General features: G+C 40.4%; 1 protein-coding gene across 1 annotated transcript; it reads left to right on the forward strand.

The window, feature by feature from the left end:
* Positions 1-190: 190 nt before the first annotated feature.
* Positions 191-19849, forward strand: LOC123508500. Its single transcript, XM_045262249.1, is given in 16 exon segments — positions 191-492; positions 4876-5014; positions 6504-6871; positions 7295-7439; positions 8337-8490; positions 8999-9140; positions 11229-11348; positions 12024-12101; positions 12103-12127; positions 12505-12827; positions 13171-13422; positions 14605-14938; positions 15575-15775; positions 16598-16840; positions 17983-18114; positions 18879-19849. Coding segments are annotated over 15 exon segments (2970 nt in total). The 5' UTR covers positions 191-492; positions 4876-4896; the 3' UTR covers positions 19214-19849.
* The last annotated feature ends 185 nt before the right edge of the window (positions 19850-20034 follow it).

The following is a 20034-nucleotide window of genomic DNA, read 5'->3' on the forward strand; positions in this document are numbered from 1 at the left end:
TTATCGCGCGGGAGATGCAAACATTCGCTGCAAAATTAATATTTCCTACTTTGCCAAATAACCAAAGCTGGACACAGTAACGAAAAGGAAGATGTCAAAATAACCAATAAATCGATGCGAATTTTGAATAAGTATAATATCTTTTTAATAATAGATAGCTATCATAGACGTGTATCCTCTGCTATCCTAGACACGCCCACAGTGGTGATGGTGGTGCTGGCGGCGGTGTTGTGTTGTGTTGTCATACTGTTCAGTCGTGCCACACACCAATACACGTCCACACACAGTGATATATACTAAAAGAAACACTCATGTATACCCAAACACTCGTATACACACTCAAACACACCCAAAACCAGCCTAGATACACCCAAACATACACACAAGTGACGAGTGTTGAGATCCGCCAAGGGTGAATCAAACAGAGCAAGGCAAGGCATAATTATCACCTTCACCACAACCCTCCACGGAGTCTTACGTTCATTTATTAAGGTATTTTTAGGACCATTCACTTATTTTTACGTTTCTTTTTACATATGAGAGTGAAAACAGTTCGACATTTACCCAGATAAAAGGCCATTAGGCAATTCGTCATCAGCTACCTGCTATTTTATATACATCTCGCACTTACCGTAAGCCAAACGTGTATCAGAATGGAGCCACTAGTCTAGCATTTCATATCCCGCGTTCAGATATTCATGATGTAGCTTAATTTTGCTGTGGTGAGAGAAGAAAGATAACATGAGGCGCCGACTGTCCCATTGATGTCGCCGCCCCCCGAGCCAACCAGCTCCCCGCTCCAGCCAGGGGTTCCAATACTTTTTTCATATATTTCCTAACAAAAATATTACGGTTTCATGGCATGTTTTTGTGGTTTCTATAAATATTGTGTTGCCTTTAAAGTGTGTTCCGCGCCTTTGTTTGGTAAATATGTGACGTTTAGTGGTGTTTTATGGTGTGAGTATGAGCCGGCTTAACGGTCAAAATTTTCAATTTACCATATGGAGATTTTTTATTTCAAGCTATAACTGGGCCTTTATGGTATCAAAGAATCTCCTATACTCTTTTAACTGTGAAATCAATCTATTGAGGGAAATATGTGGACTTTGAAACGGTGTTTAGTCCCGTTGAACAAAGATTTTATATTGCTTATTTTATTTGTTAATGCTTCTGCATCACGGCCTAACTCGTTGTAGAATGCCTTAAAAGATATCTAAGACACTGTATTGTGTGTTAAAATACTTGCCAAGTGAAGAATGGCTAGACTTTCCAAGAGTTTTTAATGAGTTTACATGTTCATGTTTTTGTTTTACATACATATCCTTTCATTCGTTCACTTTTACTTCTAGGTAAGTCTTAGGTGCCTGAGAATAGAGTTTATAGGGTCTAATATTTTTCAAATAAGTATAAATTCGAAATGGCTGAATGTTTCAGGAGTCTTATATGTAAAGATGTTTTTATATTTAAGATACTTAATTTACACAAATTTCAAAAACTAGTTAGACTGGAGATGTTTTGATGTTGTGGATATTAGTTAAAGTATTTATCAAGTCATAAAATATCAAGCATTCGGCCATGGCTTCGTTTTTTCTATAGGTCATTTTTCAATTATTTACGTTATTTAACCCCGCCACCGCTGTTCCCGCGCACCTGATGACGTCACAGCCAAGGTGTGACGTCATCCTAGCCCCGGGGTGGCGCCTCTTTTCCAATCACCCAGTTCGTCGATATTTTGCCTAATATCTAGTGATTTCTACATGTTTTCGTGTGTTTCTTGGCTCAGGTATGTAAACAGTAGCAGTAGAAGGAATAAGAAAGGAGAAATAAAGGATGATGAGGAGGGAGGAAGGAGAAAGAGAGCAGGAAGTGAAGGGAGCAACCAAGCCGCAGTACTAATCCTCCCTGCACTTCCTCAATATTTTGCCTAATATCTAGTCTTTTCTAATTGTTTTGACATGTTTCTAGGCTCAGGTGTGTAGATTGAAGCAATAATAGAAAGAAAAGAGAAATAAAGGAGGAAGACGAAGAAAAAAAAAGTAAGGAAAGCGGAAGAGGAGCCAAGTCACAATAGTTAGCTAAGTCTCCCTTATAATCTTGGCGTTCTTTATAATGTATTTTTGTTGATTTCGAGTTTATTTGGGGTGTTTTAAGTGTGTTTAGTATAGTTACATGGTGTTTTGATTGTGTTTAGGGCGTTATAAGTGTATTTGGGTGCATTTTGGGTGATTTCAGTGTGTGTTAGATGGTAATAAGTATATTTTACGTGTTTTGAGTGTTGTGGGTGTGAGTTTGGGTAATTGAGTGTGGTTTTTTTAGATAATTTGGGATATTTTAAGATGTTTTATGACGTTTTGGGTGTGTTTTGTTATAATTTTGACTGTTCTAAGTGGTTTTGGTGTGTGTGGGGTATCTTCCGGGTGTGTTTTGTTGTGTTAGGGTGGTTTCGTGGTATATACTTCGTGTTTCTGGTGAGTTTTGGGTGTTTGTTGGTATGTCGAGGTGTTGTATGGTGTTTTGAGATGGTATTGGGTGTTTTAAGTGGTTTGGGTGTGTCTGGTTGTGATGCAGCGGTGTTCTGGGTGTGTTTGGATGTGTTCGTGTCCTCTTAGTGTGTTATTACGTACATACATAAATATAAACGTAAATTCATACATGCATACATTATATAAGGCGTTCAGAATAGTAGTGACGTAAGCGCCACCCCGACCAATTTTGAGGTTTGTATAGCATTTTCTTCGTTTCGTCTTCAACTTTCCGAATTTGTAATGTTGAAATCAGAATTCGGCCCGCAACATGGTCGAAATTCTTATTCTTTGGAGGGGTACGCACTGTCCTGTGGCCGGCGAAAATAAAGAAATAAACCTCGCTCCCTCAATAATGACGTATGTACTTGGGCAAGCAATGAGAGGCCAGCATTTTTACTCTTGCGTGTCTCACCAAGCTATGGCATCGCACTATCTTCTTCCTATTGTGTTTGGCTCGCAGAAGTATTATGGCAATAAGGGGTAAAATTCCGCTAGTAGTGAAGGCATTAGTCGACCGTATCGGCATCACATTAAAGTGCACGCACGGTTAATTTTACATTAACGTATCTCCACCCGGGCCGCTCAGATACCAATGGGGAGGCAGGGATGAGGTGGTGTGCCTGATGACAGACAATGAGAGCCCGCCAATGTCGCTCTCCACTCTCCTACCGCCCTTACCTTCCGTCTTCACCTCCACCCTCCTCCCTTCCGCCGACATTATTGGATTATTTGTTTGCTTTTTGTTGTTTAGCTACCTGTTGCGGATTCACATACGTGCCGGCGAGATGAGTGATAGTGCTAGTGAGAGAGATGAGAGAGTGCCTCTGAGTAGGAAAAGAGGCCGACAGTGTAATGAGTGGCGGTCCAGTGTGGCTAAAAGGAAGCGTAACCGAGGTGAAGCATACATCAGTTGTGTCACAGGACGCCAAGTTGCAGCCCGTAGAGTGGGGCAACCATGTCGAGACGGCTGTTTTGATAAGATTACCATGCCAGTACTGAACGAGATACATCGACAGTTTTGGGCCACAGGTGACTTTGATTTGCAGAATTCATACATACAGAAAAACGTTGTTGTGAGTCCAGTAAAAGGCGCCGTTCCGTACAAGACCCAGAGGCACATCGACGGCGTAGTTTTTCCCGCACCTACTACCTTACACACGAGGACGAGTCCTTTAAGGTGTGCCAGAAGGGCTTTCTTTCAGTTTTGGGTATTTCTGAGACACGCCTCAGGACAGCCTTGAAGTCTGTGTCTTCTACAGGCTGTCTTAGAGGTGACCCCAGAAATCGGCAGCCTAGTCGGCGTATCCTACCTGAGGTTGACCAGCGTGTTATCCAGCATATTGTTAGCTTCCCTACTGTGTCAAACCATTACACACGAGCCAAGAGTCCTTTTATGAGGGATCTAGATACACAGCTTATTGTAAAGAAAATGTATCGACAGTACCTACAATGGATGGAGGAACAATACTCTGAAGAGACAAGAGTCAAGCTGAGCTACTATCGCAACAAGTTCAAGAGTGTCCGCCTGGGATTTAAGCCCGGGGCCCCCATGAGTGACACCAGCTCCAGGTGTGACACACTCAGGGTAGCCATGAAGGCAACTCCTGACCAGGTGCCGGGACTCAAGGAGCAGAAAAAGGCACACCTTAAAGCAGCTAAGGAAGGACAACCATTGATGAAACGACTAGCTAAGGACGAAGATTCGACTGTAAAATTATTAGGAAGAGTAAGAACGAAAAAAAAAAAAAAAACTAACTGCGAAGAGGTGTCAACATTAAATCTCTTCGTTTTCCATTTAAATAAATGAACAGATAATGATAAGTAAATAAAAAGAGGATTAATGTTATGTACAATCAATAATTTCCGTCAATATGAGGTTGGCACCTCTACCGACGCGCGCGCACACACACACACACACACACACACACACACACACACACACACATTATAGTTAATTGACCAGTTTTTTTTTTACACATTGCAATATTTCTCAAAACAAGGAAGAAAGCTTATCAATACCAACATGTATTGAAATTCAGCTGAACCACAGTCCATATATCAAAGAAATCAATTTATAAACACACTTAAAACAAAAATCAATAAATATCGATAGTTTCTCTGTATAAAAGATGCAAAATAACTAAAATAATAAGACAAAATTGAAATATCGAGGTATAAAACTCAAAACATCAGACATAAAACTTCAAGGGACACACACACACACACATGAAACACACACGCACACACACACACACACAGCTGTTGGCTTTGTTTACCTCAGCATGGCGGGGGTGGGTCTAGCTACACTCTTACAAAAACACTAATTCCAGCCTTCCTTTTGGACTGACAGCCCCCACACGAGGCCCCCGCCATGGCAGACACCCTCTCCAGTAACTTCTGCTCCCTGTGTGGCTTTGCATTCGACAGGTTTTCCTCGGAGAAGCAAAATATGAGGACATCTTTAGCCTCCCCCGTGGTCGAGGAGTCTGGTGAGTGTTGAGTGGCAGTTTCTAGTTAATTTTTTGCTGAGGTTGTTGTTTGTGGGTTTTTTTGTTACTGTTTGTGTTGTTTCTCGGGTGGTGTTGATTTGTTTGTGTGTTGTGTTATTGTATTGTGTTTTTGTATGGTGGGTTGGTATATTTGTAGTTTGAGCCAATATACATTATCGTAATATTTCTTCTTTCCCTATGTCTAACAAGCTTGGGGACCTCCTGGGAAAGCGGGTTGTAGAGTGGGGAAATAGAATCTAACCTAAATTCTGTCCTGAAGTTATTATTAATTTCCGATAGGGTAAAATTGGGTTAAAAATGCTGGTAGAAGTGTGACCTAGACCGTGAGAATGTGAAGAGTGACGTGTGGTGTACTGATTCAAACTGCAATAATACCGGTGTTCATGTTTTTATCCTATTTTCTTGTTATTTTTCGTTTATTTGCTATTTTTCTGTTTTCTGGATTGTTCATGTGCTTGTTTTGGTTTTGTCTTCATGTTTTAAAGTCATTGGTTTTGTCTTCATGTTTTAAAGTCAGTGATAGACAGGTGGACATACAGCCTGATCATTTAGTCCAGGGGGTTCACAAAAAGGTTTCCGCTGGTACTTAGATGGCTGCTCTAGTAATGCCCTCTGCAGCACTATCGCATATTGAGTTCGTGTTTGTCACTAAATGAACATTGCTTGATGTCAGATTGCCGGGGGTTTGGATAGATGGTCTTGTAACTCAGGGTTTTTAGCAAGGAAAAGGAATTGAAAACCCCTGATTTAGACAGTTAAGGCACATGTAATCTATCTGTCTTATCTAAATGAGGGTCAGTAATTTATATATCTAGTTCAGTACATTATAGCAAGGCGTGAGTGTAGAATAGATAAACTGAAGCTAAGAAAAACAATACAAAACATAAACAACACACAGAACACTCTCTACATCTGACCAAAGGTGTAGGGAGAATTTATGGGCTAAAAGAGCTATTTTTTGGTGGTACCTCCTATCTGAAAGCCCACCCACTTAGGAACTGTTAACATGAGTGAGGAAGCCCTACTTACACTCTGACTGTGGCCAGGATTCAAACCCATCCGCTTGGAGAATTTGTTTGTGTTGTTTTTGGGAGGTGGTTTTGGTTTGTTTGTGTTTTGTTGTGTTATTTTATTATTTTCCAGGTTGGGTTCATGTTTTGATGTTTGTATTCTAATGCTTGTATTCAGAAAGGCCTTCCCTAATTCACATAGATTATTAGAAAATTATAACGCTTGTATTTAGAAATGCCTTTCCCCCATATAGATTATTAAAGACTATAAAACTTGTATTCAAAAACCTTCCCCAACTCACATAACTAGAAAACTGTAATGCTTGTACTTAGAAATGCCTTCCCCTTTACATAGATTATTAAAAACTATAAATCTTGTATTAAAAAACACTTTCTCCAACTCACATAACTAGAAAACTGTAACACTTGTACTTAAAAACGCTTTCCCTTCACCACAGGACTGCTGGAACGCCTGAACATCACCGTCACACCACTGCGGAAGGAGCTGCTCTTCATCTGCTACTCCTGCTGCACTGTCTTCACCAACTACACAGAGGCAAAGACAAATTTCCACTACCGCGAACAAGAGGCCCTTAAACTCCTCACTGAGCCTATTACAGAAGGAAAGGAACAGCAGGGGCAGCTTCCCTTTGTCCCCTACCTGAAGAGAAAGTACATGTCCAGGCCCCCTTCCTCCCCTTCCTCCCCTGCCTCGCCCAGCCCCGCCAAGGTCCCTAAGCTGGTGGATAATGGAGTGTTGGGTGGTAATGGCAAGGTGAAGGAGGAAGGGATAGGCAAGGATGGGTTAGGTGATGATCTGGAGTGTGTGAGTGTCTCTTGTTTTATAAAGGTTTTCAGGTTAGATCTTTATGGAGATGTACAAAGAACTAGGTGGTGTTAGAGTGAGGGAGTGTTCGTGAAGTTTTTATCAATTTTTCCATTAATCTTCAAGTTACATATTAGAATTTACCTAGATGTGTTTGTCAGTCATTCCATCAGTCTTCAAGTTACACAGATTATTAGGAAACTGTAGGTGTGTTTGTCAGAGTGAGGAAGTTGCAGAAGTTTCCGTCAGTCTTTCCATCAATCCTCAAGTTACATGGATCATTAGAAGAATGTGTTTCTCAGTGTAAGGGAGTGAAGTTTCTATATTTTCCTCTCCTTTCACTATCAATTTTTATCTATTTTCTTCTTTTCTTTCACTATTATTGTTTTTCTATTTACTTCTTTCCTTTCTCTAACTCATCAGAGTGAGGGGGTCCGGCGGCGAGCGGTGGAGCTCCTGGAGAAGGGGTGCTACAGTTCCTCCCTGTCTGAGCTGTGGGGCGCCAGCAGGGAGTTCAGGGACGGCTGCCTCTCCTTTCTCTCCCTCCTCATCATGAAGGAGACATCAGGTGGGACTGGAACCCTTCTGTAGTTATTTGGAGGGGATTAGAACCTTTTTATGGATTTTTTAGAGATTAGAACCTTTTTTTTTTGAGAAGATTAGAACTTTTGGGAGATTTTAATCCTTTTTTAACGATCTTAGGGTTGAATCTTCTAGGATGTCTTTGAGAAATTGGAACTTGTATGTAATTTTTATGTGGTAGATAGCCTTCCTTTTTTCTGCCTTCCAAGTTTGTTTCTTATTTCACAAACACACAATTTACGAATGAATGTTCAAACATTCTACATTGTTCCCTTGCACCTTTCCTTTCTCTGTACTTTCCAAATTGATATCTATAACAAATAATTTACGAAGGACACCAACTTTCAAACATCCTACACCAAGACACGCTTTAGTTTAGCCACATCCTTCCTTTTAATACTTCCAAACTGATACCTCTACACAGGGGCCGCCGTGGTACAGTGGAACCATGCGTGCTTTGGGGTCTGAGGGGTCTCCAAGCGCACGGGTTCGAATCCTGTCCACAGTCCGAGTGTAGGTTGGGCTTCCTCACTCGGGGCAACGGTTTCCTAGCGGGTGGGCTTTGAGATAGGAGGTACCATAAGAAAGTATCCCCTTTAGCCCAGAAATTCCCGTGAAAAGCCCACATGGTATAAAAAGAAATATAAATAAAAGAAAAAAAAAAGTACGAAGGATGCCAATTTTCAGACATCCTACAGCGAGACACTTTAGTTTAGCCACATCCTTCCTTTTTCTACTTCCAAATTGATACCTTAACAAAGAAACAGTTTATGAATGATACAAATTTTCAAACTTTCTACTGTGTTCTTATGCACCTTTTCTTTCTTTGTGCCTTCCAAATTTATACCTTTACAAACAATTTATGAAGGATACCAACTTTCAGACATCCTGCAACAAGACACACTGTTCACTCGCACCCTGAACAGCACGGCCTTCCAGGAGGTGTCTTGGGGTCACACTATGAAGGTCCTGTCCTCTGCTGCCCCTGCCACCCTCTGCCTCCTTCTGGCTCTCCTTGGTGTGGATGCAAACAATGAGTGAGTGGAGGAGGTGCCCAGTGTTCTGTCTATCTGTCTGTCTACTTGATATTCTGCTCGTTATTCAGTTGTATCTATTTTCGTGTATTTAGTTTTGTGTCTTCTTGTCTGTTTTCCTCTCTGTCTTCAATCTTGTGTCTGTAAATCTGTTATTATGTTGTGTCTTCTGTCTGTCTGTCTGTGTGTTTGATGTTCTGCTTTGTTTTTCTCTATCTGTTCAGTTGTATCTATTTTTTGTGTATTTAGTTTTGTGTCTCATTGTCTGTTTTCCTCTCTGTCTTCAATCTTGTGTCTGTAAATCTGTTATTTTGTTGTGTCTTCTGTCTTTCTGTCTGTGTGTTTGATATTCAGCTTTGTTGATTTTTTTAGCGATTTAATTTGGTGTCTTTATCATTCTGTCTGTTTTTTGCATTTGTTTTATTTACTTGTTAGTAATTTACTGAACGTTTTCACTTATATATAAACTCTCTCTCTCTCTCTCTCTCTCTCTCTCTCTCCCTCCCTCCAGATCGAAGGAGGCAGTGGAGGCGCAGCACAGCATGGTGGGGTGTCTGCTCTCCATGGCCCTGTACAAGAGATTCAGGAGGCGTGCTAACTTCCTCCCAGCCTTGCACTCTCTTTACCTCCACACCACACACACGCCTGCCAGGGTAAGCCTCACACACTTCTCTGCTACCTTTGACCCCTTCTTGCAAGCTGTATGGGGGCTGGCACCTCAGGGGACCTTTTTTTTTATCCCGGTTTTTGTTGTACTTGTCTGGGTTTCTAACATTCATACATTAAAAAAAATAGTACTGGGATACATTTTTACCTTGAAATTTGTGTGTGATTAGACCATTTTATTGACATTAGCAAGGGTCTTTGAAGGTCAGGAGATTAATGGCCACAGTCTTCCCTCACACATCATTCTGCATCTTTGAGCCCTTCAGTACTGGGATACATTTTTATCTTGAGATTTGTGCATGATTAGACCATTTTATTGACATTAAGCAAGGACCTTGGGTGGTCAGAAGATTAATGGCCACAGTCTTCACTATTTTAACCTCTTCAGTACTGGGTTACATTTTCACCTTGAGATTTGTGTACCATTAGACCATTTTATTGACATTAGCAAGGGTCTTTGGAGGTCAGAAGATAAATGGCCACAGTCTTCACTATTTTAATCTCCCACTTGCATTTCTGAAGCTGTATAAAATCACCAAATAGTAAACAGAATGAATATGGAAATGTGTCATGCTACTGAAGGGGTTGATGTGTTTAATCTGTTATTTATCTTGATTTCTTTGTTTTGTCTTTCATTTCTTCCTTGATGATAATAACTTGATTTTAATATAAGATGTCTTTTTTATGATTATGGTGTTTGATTGGCTTTTATTGAATTGGAGTGATTGTGTCCATATGTCGGTGTGTGTGAATTTGTCTCTTTACCATATAAAATAATCTTATCTAATTAAGAAAAAAAAAAAAAATAAAGCGTTATTGAGACAAGCGTCTTTTAGAAATACAAATTATGTGGTCTCTAGTTTTCAAAGTCCACAAAGTCGTAAGGGTGTTTTTGTTTTTGATAAGGTAGATATGTTAATCTGTCAATAAAATCATCAAACCTTCAAAAATCTGTGACTGAAACAAGTTTTTTTTTTAAATATAGGCTATGTTGCCACAATTTTTAAACTCCAGAGATATGAGTAGCTTGGTTTGTATGAGTGATTTTGCCTCATATAAAGTAGAATTCATATTAATCTATCAATAGAATTACCAAACTACCCTTAAAAACCTGTGTGACTCAAACAAGAGTCTCTTGAAAATATGTTATGTGGCCACTGTTTTTCAAAGTCCATAGAGGTGATGGAACCTTAACCATAGCAGTGTTTTTGCTATTGATAAGGTAGAAATCATGTTAATCTGTCAATGGAACCATGAAACTACACTTATAAAAAAACTTACTACTGAAACAAAAATCTTTTAGAAATATAACTTGTGTGGCCAATAATTTTCAAAGTACACTGTTATGAGGAACTTTGTCCATACGAGTGTTTTTGCTTTTGATAAGGTAGATATCATGTTAATCTGTCAATAGAACCATCAAACCTCTCTTAAAAACCTGTGTCATGAAACAAGAGTCTTTTTAAAATTATAGGTAAGTTGCCACAATTTTCAAAGTCCATAAATATAAGGGGCTTGGTTCGTATGAGTGTTTTTGTTATGTATAAAGTAGAAATTGTATTAATCTCTCAGTAGAACTATCAAAGAACCCTTTAAATCCAGTGTAACTGAAACAAGATTTTTTTTTAAATATAGATTATGTGGCAACTATTTTTCAAAGTCCACAGAGATGAGAAATCTTTTTCATAAGAGTTTTTATTGATAAAGTAAATATCATGTTAATCTGTCAATAGAACCATCAAACTACCCTTAAAGACCCATGTGACTGAAACAATCACATTTTTTCGCCTCAGATTTAGGTTGATTATCTGCATTTGTATGTGTGAATATGTATGTGTGTAGAAACCTTTAGAATTCACCATAATTACTTTGTTTCCTGTATATATATATGTGTGTGCATCACAAAACTACTTATATACATAGCCATCCTTGTACATGTTTGTTTGTGTGTGTGTTTGTGCGTGTGCGTGTGTGTGTAGTGACGTTGCAGCCAAGAGAGTGTGCTGGCCGTTCCATCGCAGTGTGGGGATCTAATGTGGTGCGTTTCTTGTCTTGTTTTGTCTGGCCTGTTTTAGGTGAAGAGGACTCTGCACCAGCTTGGCCTGACTGTCCCATCTTTCAGGCTGACAGCTCTCTTGAAGGGCTTAGAGGCTCCCTCCGGTGACCTCGCCAACACCTGGAAGAGAGAACTGGAGGTAGGACAGTGGTATAAAATATTGGTGGAGGATAAGATGTTGGGTGTAAGAAAGGAGATGTTATGTAGGATAAGGTGTTGGGTGCAAGATAGTGATGTTGTGTGCAGTATAAGGTGTTTGATCCATGATAAGGGGGTTTTGGGCAGTACTGTATAAGGTGTTGGTGTTGGATAGGGTTGGGTGTTATATAAAGAAGTTTTGAGTGTAGGATAATAAGGTGTAGGATACTATTTACTTTTACATGGCTTAATCTTCCCCAGCAATAAACTATGACTTGACTACATTTAAGAGGGAGTTTTCAAGACATTTATCTCTATTTTTTGGCTAACTCTCAGACCTGCAAGGGGACTGCTAACTAAGTAGGTTTTTTTTTCTTTTTTCTTTTTCTATTACCCTTGGCCAGCTTTCCCCCTTACATAGAAAAAAAGTAAAAGTAAATATATGAATAATTTACACTATCCATCTTAATTACACTCCATTTTCCACTAGCAGACGAAGCAGTTTGGCCACAACCACCCCAGCAAACACCCAGACAGGCTAATCGAACACCTTAATTGCACTCCATACTGTTTTCCACTAGTAGAAGAAACAGCTCACCCACAAACACCAAGGCAGGCAGACCAAACACCACACTATTTGATTCACTGCCCTGCCTCTCTCTTCCCACCCACACAGCGAACCCTTCAGGTGATAACCAGGAGGCCCAAGAATGACGAGGGTACCAAGAAACTGCCAACTGAGAGGAGGAAGCTGAGGCATTCTTCCTAAGCCTGTTGCTGGTGAGAGAGAGAGAGAGAGAGAGAGAGAATAGAAACAAAAGGAGAGAGATGGGGAAGGAGGGAAACAAAAGAGAGAAGGGGAGTGAAAGAAGGAGAAAAACAGAGAGAGAGAGAGAGAGAGAGAGAGAGAGAGAGAGAGAGAGAGAGAGTTGTAAAAGGAGGGAGATGGAGAAGGAAAGAAACAGAGGAGAGAGATGAGGAGAGAAGAGAAAGACAGGAGATAGTGAAGAAAATAGATAGAAAAGAAGAAAAAGAGAGGCAGAGAAGAGACAGAGAAGAGAGAAGGAGAGAGAATTAATAACATCCTAACTTCACAATCCTTAACCCTCCTGTCAACTCACACATCCTATCTCTAATTCTATCATATCCTTCCACAGTCACATCCTACAGTTTAAGCTGGGGAAGTGTGGAGTGCCAAGGATCCCAAACAGTAGGCAGTCCACGTCCTTCACTCTCGCAAGCCTATGCAGTGAGGAGCAGAGTGCCTTACATGATGACTTACAGAGATGAGGCAGTGAGGCAGGCTGACAACATTCCATTTGAAGAATTTGTACCAGACTCAGAGGATTTCATTAGAGTGAGGAACCAGATGAAGAAGGAAGTGGAGAAGGTGTTAATCACGCATCTGGGTCTCTTCGCTGGTCTCTCTGTCACCGAGGAACACCAGTACTCACATTATTTGGATCAGAAGAGTGTAATGGTGAGTGATTTGGTGTTTAATGGTGTGTTTGTGAGGGATTTGGTTGGTGATTATTCTCTGTCACCAAGAAACACCAGTATTTGCATTTTTGGGGTCAGGAGAGTGTGATGGTGAGTGCTTTGGTGTTTACTGGTGTGTTTGTGAGCAGTATGGTTGGAGAGTGTATTGTCTGTCACTAAGGCGATGTCACCACTTGTTGTTTGTGGCTTAGAAATGTGAGAGTTAAGTGTGTGTGTGTGTGTGTGTGTGTGTGTTAAAACAATGACAAAATAACCACTTCAGTCACTCGCAGTTTCCGAACCTAACAATTTCCGAGGGTGACTGAAGCCTCAATGTGCCTCAGGTGGACCTTGGCACTGTGTTCAAGAGCCCGGGTGACAGTGGCAGTGTGGCGACCCTCATGAAGAACCTTAAGAAGTACATGGTGCACGACGAGGGTGAGCCGCTGTCCCTGTGTCTGTTTGGTGAGCGGGAAGGTGTGGAGCTCATGGTGAAGGCCAAGGATATCATGTCCTGCTTCTCAGACAAGTTGGATCGCCTGGATGGGATGGAGCCTTGCGTTGCTGATCATGGACGTCAGGCGCTGCTGGCTAAGGTGTGGTCTCTCTCTCTCTCTCTCTCTCTCTCTCTCTGTCTCTGTCAAGTCATAAGATTTAAATACAGAAGCAGGCAGGGTGTTCCAGAGTTTACCAGTTTGCTCTAGTGATTGTGGTAGTAGTAATAGTGGTGCTGATAGTAATGGTGGTAACTTTATGATATATTGGTGTTTGTCCTCTGTCATCTCAAGGAAATGTGATGTAAATGTGTTTTTTAGTTCCTGATTGTGATTTGTTGGTGTGTGTGTGGTGTGTTTATTTACATTTTTGTAGAATTTAAATTGTCTTGTAATATCTTTTCTTTTTTTTTTTATACCAGATTATCAAGTTTTTTTGTATGTGTGTGCATTTTGCCTTATTGATATCTAACTGCTTGTATTTTTCCATCTTTGCTGAACATCGTAACAATATTAGCTTGTATTTTCCACTGCTACATCAGACATCTCATTTAGCAGAACACAGCAATATTCTCCCTGTATATTCCCCATCACTGCAAACATCTCACTACAGGACATAACATCAATATTCTCCGTGTATTTCCCCATCAATACACACGAATATTCTCTTTTATATCCCAACTACTACAAACATCTCACTTCACAGGACATAACACCAATATTCTTACTGTATTTCTACATCACTACTGTCCGTATTCAGAAACACTTTGCTTTCTCACTAAGACTATTTTCCAAGGCCACAGAGATGACTAGCAGGATTTTCACGAGTGCTTCTCTTGTTGATAATGTAGATATTTTTTAATCTGCCTTTAGATTTGTAAAAATGCCGGAAAAACACTCTGTTCTCTCACCACAAATATTTTCAAGGCCACAAAGATGACTAGCGGGGTTTTCAGTGTTTCTCCAGTTGATAATGTAGATATTTTGTCAATTTGCCTTTAGAACTGTAAAAACACCTTAAAAATTACTCTGCTCTCTCACCACAACTATTTTCCAAGGCCACAGAGATGACTAGCGGAATTTTCAAGAGTGTTTCTCCTGTTAATAATGTAGAAATCTTGTCACTGCCTCTAGAACCATAAAAACACCTTAAAAATTTGTATAAGTTTAGATAAAGCCATTTTAAAATAGTTAGGTGAAGCATAGAAGTGTTTGAAAATACGAACCTACTTCACCAATATTTTCCCTGAATATCCCAGTCACTACAAACATCTCTCTTCACAGGACATCATATCAATATTCTTCCCGGCTGGACTGCAAGACAAGAACTGCTTCCTGCGTCACCTCAACATAGACAAGGCTTTGATAGAGAGCTGTGAGGCACTGGACTTCCCTTCCCTCCAGACACTCCTGCAGGCGATGGCACAGAGCTACACGCTGGCCCTGGCTGGGAGGAAGATGACCAACTTGATACTGGAGGAGGAGAAACTTAGTAATGAGGAGAAGGTCAACATTCTGGAGCAGCTAAGTGAGGAGATTGTGTCCGATGTCTGGCCTCAAGTCAACACAGATTCCCTGGACACTGTGAGGCAGGGGAATAAGGTGGTGCGGGATAGAGGTGAGTTAGTGGTGGGTTATTCAATGTGGATGTGGTATATTTGTGGTGTGTTTTATTGGTATATCTCTCCTTAGTGTCTGCTTTGTTTTGGTATCACTGGATGGTGGGTTATTCAGTGTTTACATGGTGTATTTGTGGTGTGTTTTATTTAGTACATCTCTTCTAAGTGTCTGGTTTGTTTCAGGTCTTATACAGCAATCAATAGTCTTCAAATTGCTACTTTATTTTTTTATTTTGCTACACATTTATAAGGATTACAGACATGGTGTATTTGTGGTGTGTTTTATTTAGTATTTCTCTCCTTAGTGTTTTGGTATTATACAGCGATCTAGTCTTTAAATCGCTACTTCATTCTTTCTTCAACATGTTTATAAGGGTTTCAGACATGGTGTATTTGTGGTTTGATTCATTTGGTATGTCTCTTCCTAGTTGCTGATTTGTTTAAGTATCATGCAGCGATCTCCAGTCTTTGTATTTGGTACTTGATGCTAATTTATTCTTTATTTTATTTATTTATTTATTTATTTTTCATGTAAGGTTTTTGGACACGGTATATTGTCATGCAATAACAACACTACCAGCCACTTAGTACACCTTTTCTAGCTGCCCACAATAAACAAGCACATCCCCCCACAGAATGTTCATTTGGGGACTGCGTAAACTTCCGGGAGAAGGCGAGGCTGCCGTGCTCAGAGCGATGTGCACGGCCCTTCTACTTCTGCTGCCAAAAGCCCCTCAACGATGGCCTGGTGGAGTGTGCCAGGCGGGAGAACTGTCCCCGTGGCGCCTGGTTTCACATCAACAAGAAGTGCTCCGGCTTGGTGGAGGCTCCTGAGGGTGAGGGAAGAGGCTGGGAGGGAGGAGGAGGAGAGGAAAGACTTAAGGGAAGGATAGAGTGAAGGAGGGAGAAGGAAAGGAGAAAATAAAAGAATGATAGACTGAAGGAGAGGAGAGAGTAAGGGAATAATAGATTGAAGGAGGTAGGAGGAGAGATGAGTGATTGATAGAGTGAAGGGGGAAAGGAGAGGGAGGAGAGAGTAAGTGAATGATAAATTGAAGGAGGGGCTAAGAGAGGAAAGATTTAAGAGAATGATAGAGTGACAGAGGAGGAGAAGGGAGTGAAAAGAGAGAAAACTAAAGAGAATGAATGAGTGAAGTACAAAGGGAATGAGAAACTATGAGGGAAAATGAAAGATTGATATGGGAAGAGTATAAATGACCTGTGTGTGACTGTGTAGTGCCTTGTGTGTGTAAATATCTGTCTGGTTGTTGAATAGATAGACTGATAAATTTTTTTCTTAGACGACTGCTGTGTGGAGGTGGACAGACTGACATTTATTCTTCAGGCTGAATGGAGATAGACAGACAGGTTATTTTTGCCACAGATGACAGGCTGTGTGGTTCCTGCCCATCATTATAGACTGACGCATTGTTTCCTCAGATGATTGCTGTGTTGAGGTGGCCAGACTGACGTTATTCCTTCGGGCTGTGTGGAGATAAACATGTTATTATTCTTGTAGACATCTGGCTGTGTGGTTCCTGTCCATTATTATAGACTGACATGTTCTTTTCTTGGGCAATTACTGCATGGAGATTGACAGACTGACATTGATTTTTCAGTCTGTGTGGAGATAAACAGACAGATTACATTTCCCGCAGATGATTGGTTGTGTGGTTCCTGCTCAGCGCTGAGGAGAGTGGAAGGTCTGGGCGGAAGGACTGATGGGCTGTGGGAGTACCATCGAGGGTTCTTGTGGTACTGCCTCTTCTTCCTGGCAGGGCAGACGGCTGAGCGGTGCGGCAACGGGTGGCTACTGCATGCTATCTGGAAAGTGTCCATGCCAATCTTTGAGACACAAGGCCACACTGACTACCTGAATCTTGGTTACTCCTTCCTGTCAGGTGAGATGCGGAGGATGGATGGTTTGTGATTAATCCCTTCAGTACCATGACACGTTTTCACATTCATTCTGCTTACTATTTGGCGATTTTATACAGCTTCAGAAACTTCTGACCTTCATAGACCATTCCTAATGTACATAAAATCGTCTAATCGTACGCAAAACTCGTGGTAAAAAGTGTCCCAGTACTGAAGGAGTTAATATTGTGTTTGTGTTAAGGTATATCTGCTTGTTGGATAATGGTCATGTTGTTTGTATGAAAATGTTTGCTTTGGGGTGAAAACTTTATGAACGATGAAGAATGTCTAGGTTATGAAAAATTTTGTTTGCGTCAAGATGAAAATTGTTTACGGAGGGTTGCTAAAAGGTTAGGTTAGGTTTGGTTTGGTTCGGTTCAGTTTGATTGGGTTAGGTTATTTATTTACTTACTTACTTATTTCACTTATATATCTATTTATTATTTATTTTTTATTTATTTATATACCTATTTATTTATTTATTTATTAATTTATTATTTTTTGTTCGATTAGGATAAGTTAGGATAGGTTAGTTTCAAGTTGAGTTAGGTTGGGTTAGGTGATGCTTGTTTTGGGTTTGGCATTGTTTCGTGAGGTTAGGCTAAGTTAAGGTTAGGTTTGGTTTGGTTTGGTTAGGCTAGATTAGGTAAGGTTAGGTGTTACTACTGATATTTGAGACTGGAGGTCAAAGTAATTCTAAATCTTAGCTAATTATCCTTGTCCCTGTTTTGTTCTGTACAGGAGTGGCTGGCTTTATTCCCTGCCTGGCAACACACACCTAGTAACAATCTACAAACCTATTTCTCTTTCCTTCATAACCTTCCACTATCGTTTCTTATCCCTTTGTAATAAATAGAGGTGAGAGGAAACATGTGTATGTGTTGAGTGATTCTGTTTTTCCTCTCATCACTTCTAACTTGTCTAAATGCTGAAAACTTTGTAATTCTCCACTTCTAACTTTCCTAAATGCCTAAAACTTTTGTATTTGTCCACTTTTTACTTGTCTAAATGCCTGAATCTGTAATTATCTGCCTCTAACTTCTCAAAATACCTAAACCTTTTGTAATTGTCCACTTCTAACTTGTCTAAATGTCTAAACCTTTTGTTATTGTCTTGTTCTGTGCAGGGGTGGCAGGACGCATCTCCCGCCTGGCCGCACATGACAGTCTGCACAACCGCACTGTCAACCTGACTGGCACTCACAACGACAACATGAGCTGGGACAAGACCGTGCAGTACATCAGCAGGGAGACTAGAGGTGAGAGAGAGAGAGAGAGAGGGAGAGGGATGTGTTACTATGTTTGTATGTGATAGAAAGTGATGTAAGAAGAATGAAAATGAGATAGTGTGTGTGTGTGTGTGTGTATGAGATGGAGAGATAGAGAGAGAGATTAGAATGTAGCAATATCTAGCCAGTATAATGTTTTGAGGTGGATGTAGAGCAAGAAAAGATATCTCATTAGTTAATCATTAAAGCAAAAAGCAGCAAATAGGAGGAAAAGTATTAGGAATTTGTCTCTGCATTCACAGACACCTTAACATATAAATAATATCATCTTTTAATAGGCTAGACAATATAGAAACACACCAATGATCTAAGAACACGCTAACCATTTATCTGACCATCCTTCAACAGGCAAAACACTACAGAAACACCAATGAACTAAGAGAACACTAACCATTTATCACATTAAACTAGGCACTCTAACACAACCAACAACACTCAAAACACAACAAACACACTAATGAACAATGAAGAGACACAAATCATTTATTATCACAAACCTAGACACCCAACACAACCATTAACACTTAAAACACAACAGAAATACTAAAATAGACACTAACCATTTATCACCACAAACCTAGACACTGTAACACAACCAACAACACTCAAAACACAACAGAAACACACCAATGAACTAAGAGAACATCACATTATACTAACACAACCAACAACACTCAAAACACAACAGAAACACACCCACTGAACCAAGAAGACTAACCTTTTATCACCACCAGGCAAAACACTACAGAGACGGAACACCAAGGAACCAGGCAGTCCCAGGAGAGCAGAGGCATACAGACTGCACTCTCTCACCACAGCTTGGGAATCTTTACACCAGATGAAGGAGAACCAAGCCTCCACTTCCCTGCCATTCATTCAGAGTTACGCACTGCATCTGGAAGCCTTGGGGGTCCTGCAGAAGGTCCCCGGCAGACAGAGAGTGGATGATGTGGAGTATACACATGTGATTAGGGTCCGCAAGCCAGGGGTGATGGTGACGACTTTAAGGGAACTGTGTGCTAAGGATGTGACCCGGCAGATGAATGAACAGGAGACAGAGGTGGAGTAATGAGAGGGAAAGGTGTGGATAGGAGTGAGGGATGGAGGTAAAAGGGTTTGTGGAGACTAATGTGTTGTGGAGATGAATGAACAAGAGACAGAGGTGGAGTAATTAGAGGGAAAGGTGTGGATAGACGTGACAGATGAAGGTAATTGGTGTTTAGAGAGGGAAGTGAGCGAGTTTTGGAGATAAATGAGCAGGAGAGTGAGGTGGAGAGAATGATGGAATAGTGACGGAGAGATGAGGAAAAGGAAGGATAAGATTTCAAGGAGTGAGGAATGGAGATAATTGATGTTTAGAGAGAGATAAATGTGCTTTAGAGATAAATGAACAGAAAGTGAGATGAAGTAGGGAGAGAACAAGATGGAATAGTGGAGGAGAGGTGAGAAGAAAGTGTAAGTGAAGGATGGCATTACAAAGAGATATTAATGGAGATAATTGGTGCTTAGAGAAAGATTAATGTGTTTTGGAGATGAATAGGGAGAGAATAAGATGGAATACTGACAAAGAGGTGAGGATGGGAAGAGAAAGTGTGTATAGAGTGAGATTAGTGTATTTTGTAGTGAAGGAGGGGTTGTAGAGGGATACTGAAAGGTAGAGGGACAATAGGAATTAATGTTTTGAAGTGAAATAATGGAGATAGACCAAGAACAAGAAATGAATTAAGAGAGTGAGAAGGATGTGTAACTCTCTGTTTTGTTTGTGTTGAAGGAATTGTCTTTGCTTGTGTTTGTTATCGTGAATGAAGAATGTGTTTGGATTCTTTGATCTTGCCATACTGATTCAATTATGACATTTTTTTTGTTGCAGTTTGTAACGGAATACTTTTT

This window comes from Portunus trituberculatus, chromosome 3 (genome assembly GCF_017591435.1).
Source record: "Portunus trituberculatus isolate SZX2019 chromosome 3, ASM1759143v1, whole genome shotgun sequence".
Lineage (NCBI taxonomy): Eukaryota > Metazoa > Arthropoda > Malacostraca > Decapoda > Portunidae > Portunus > Portunus trituberculatus.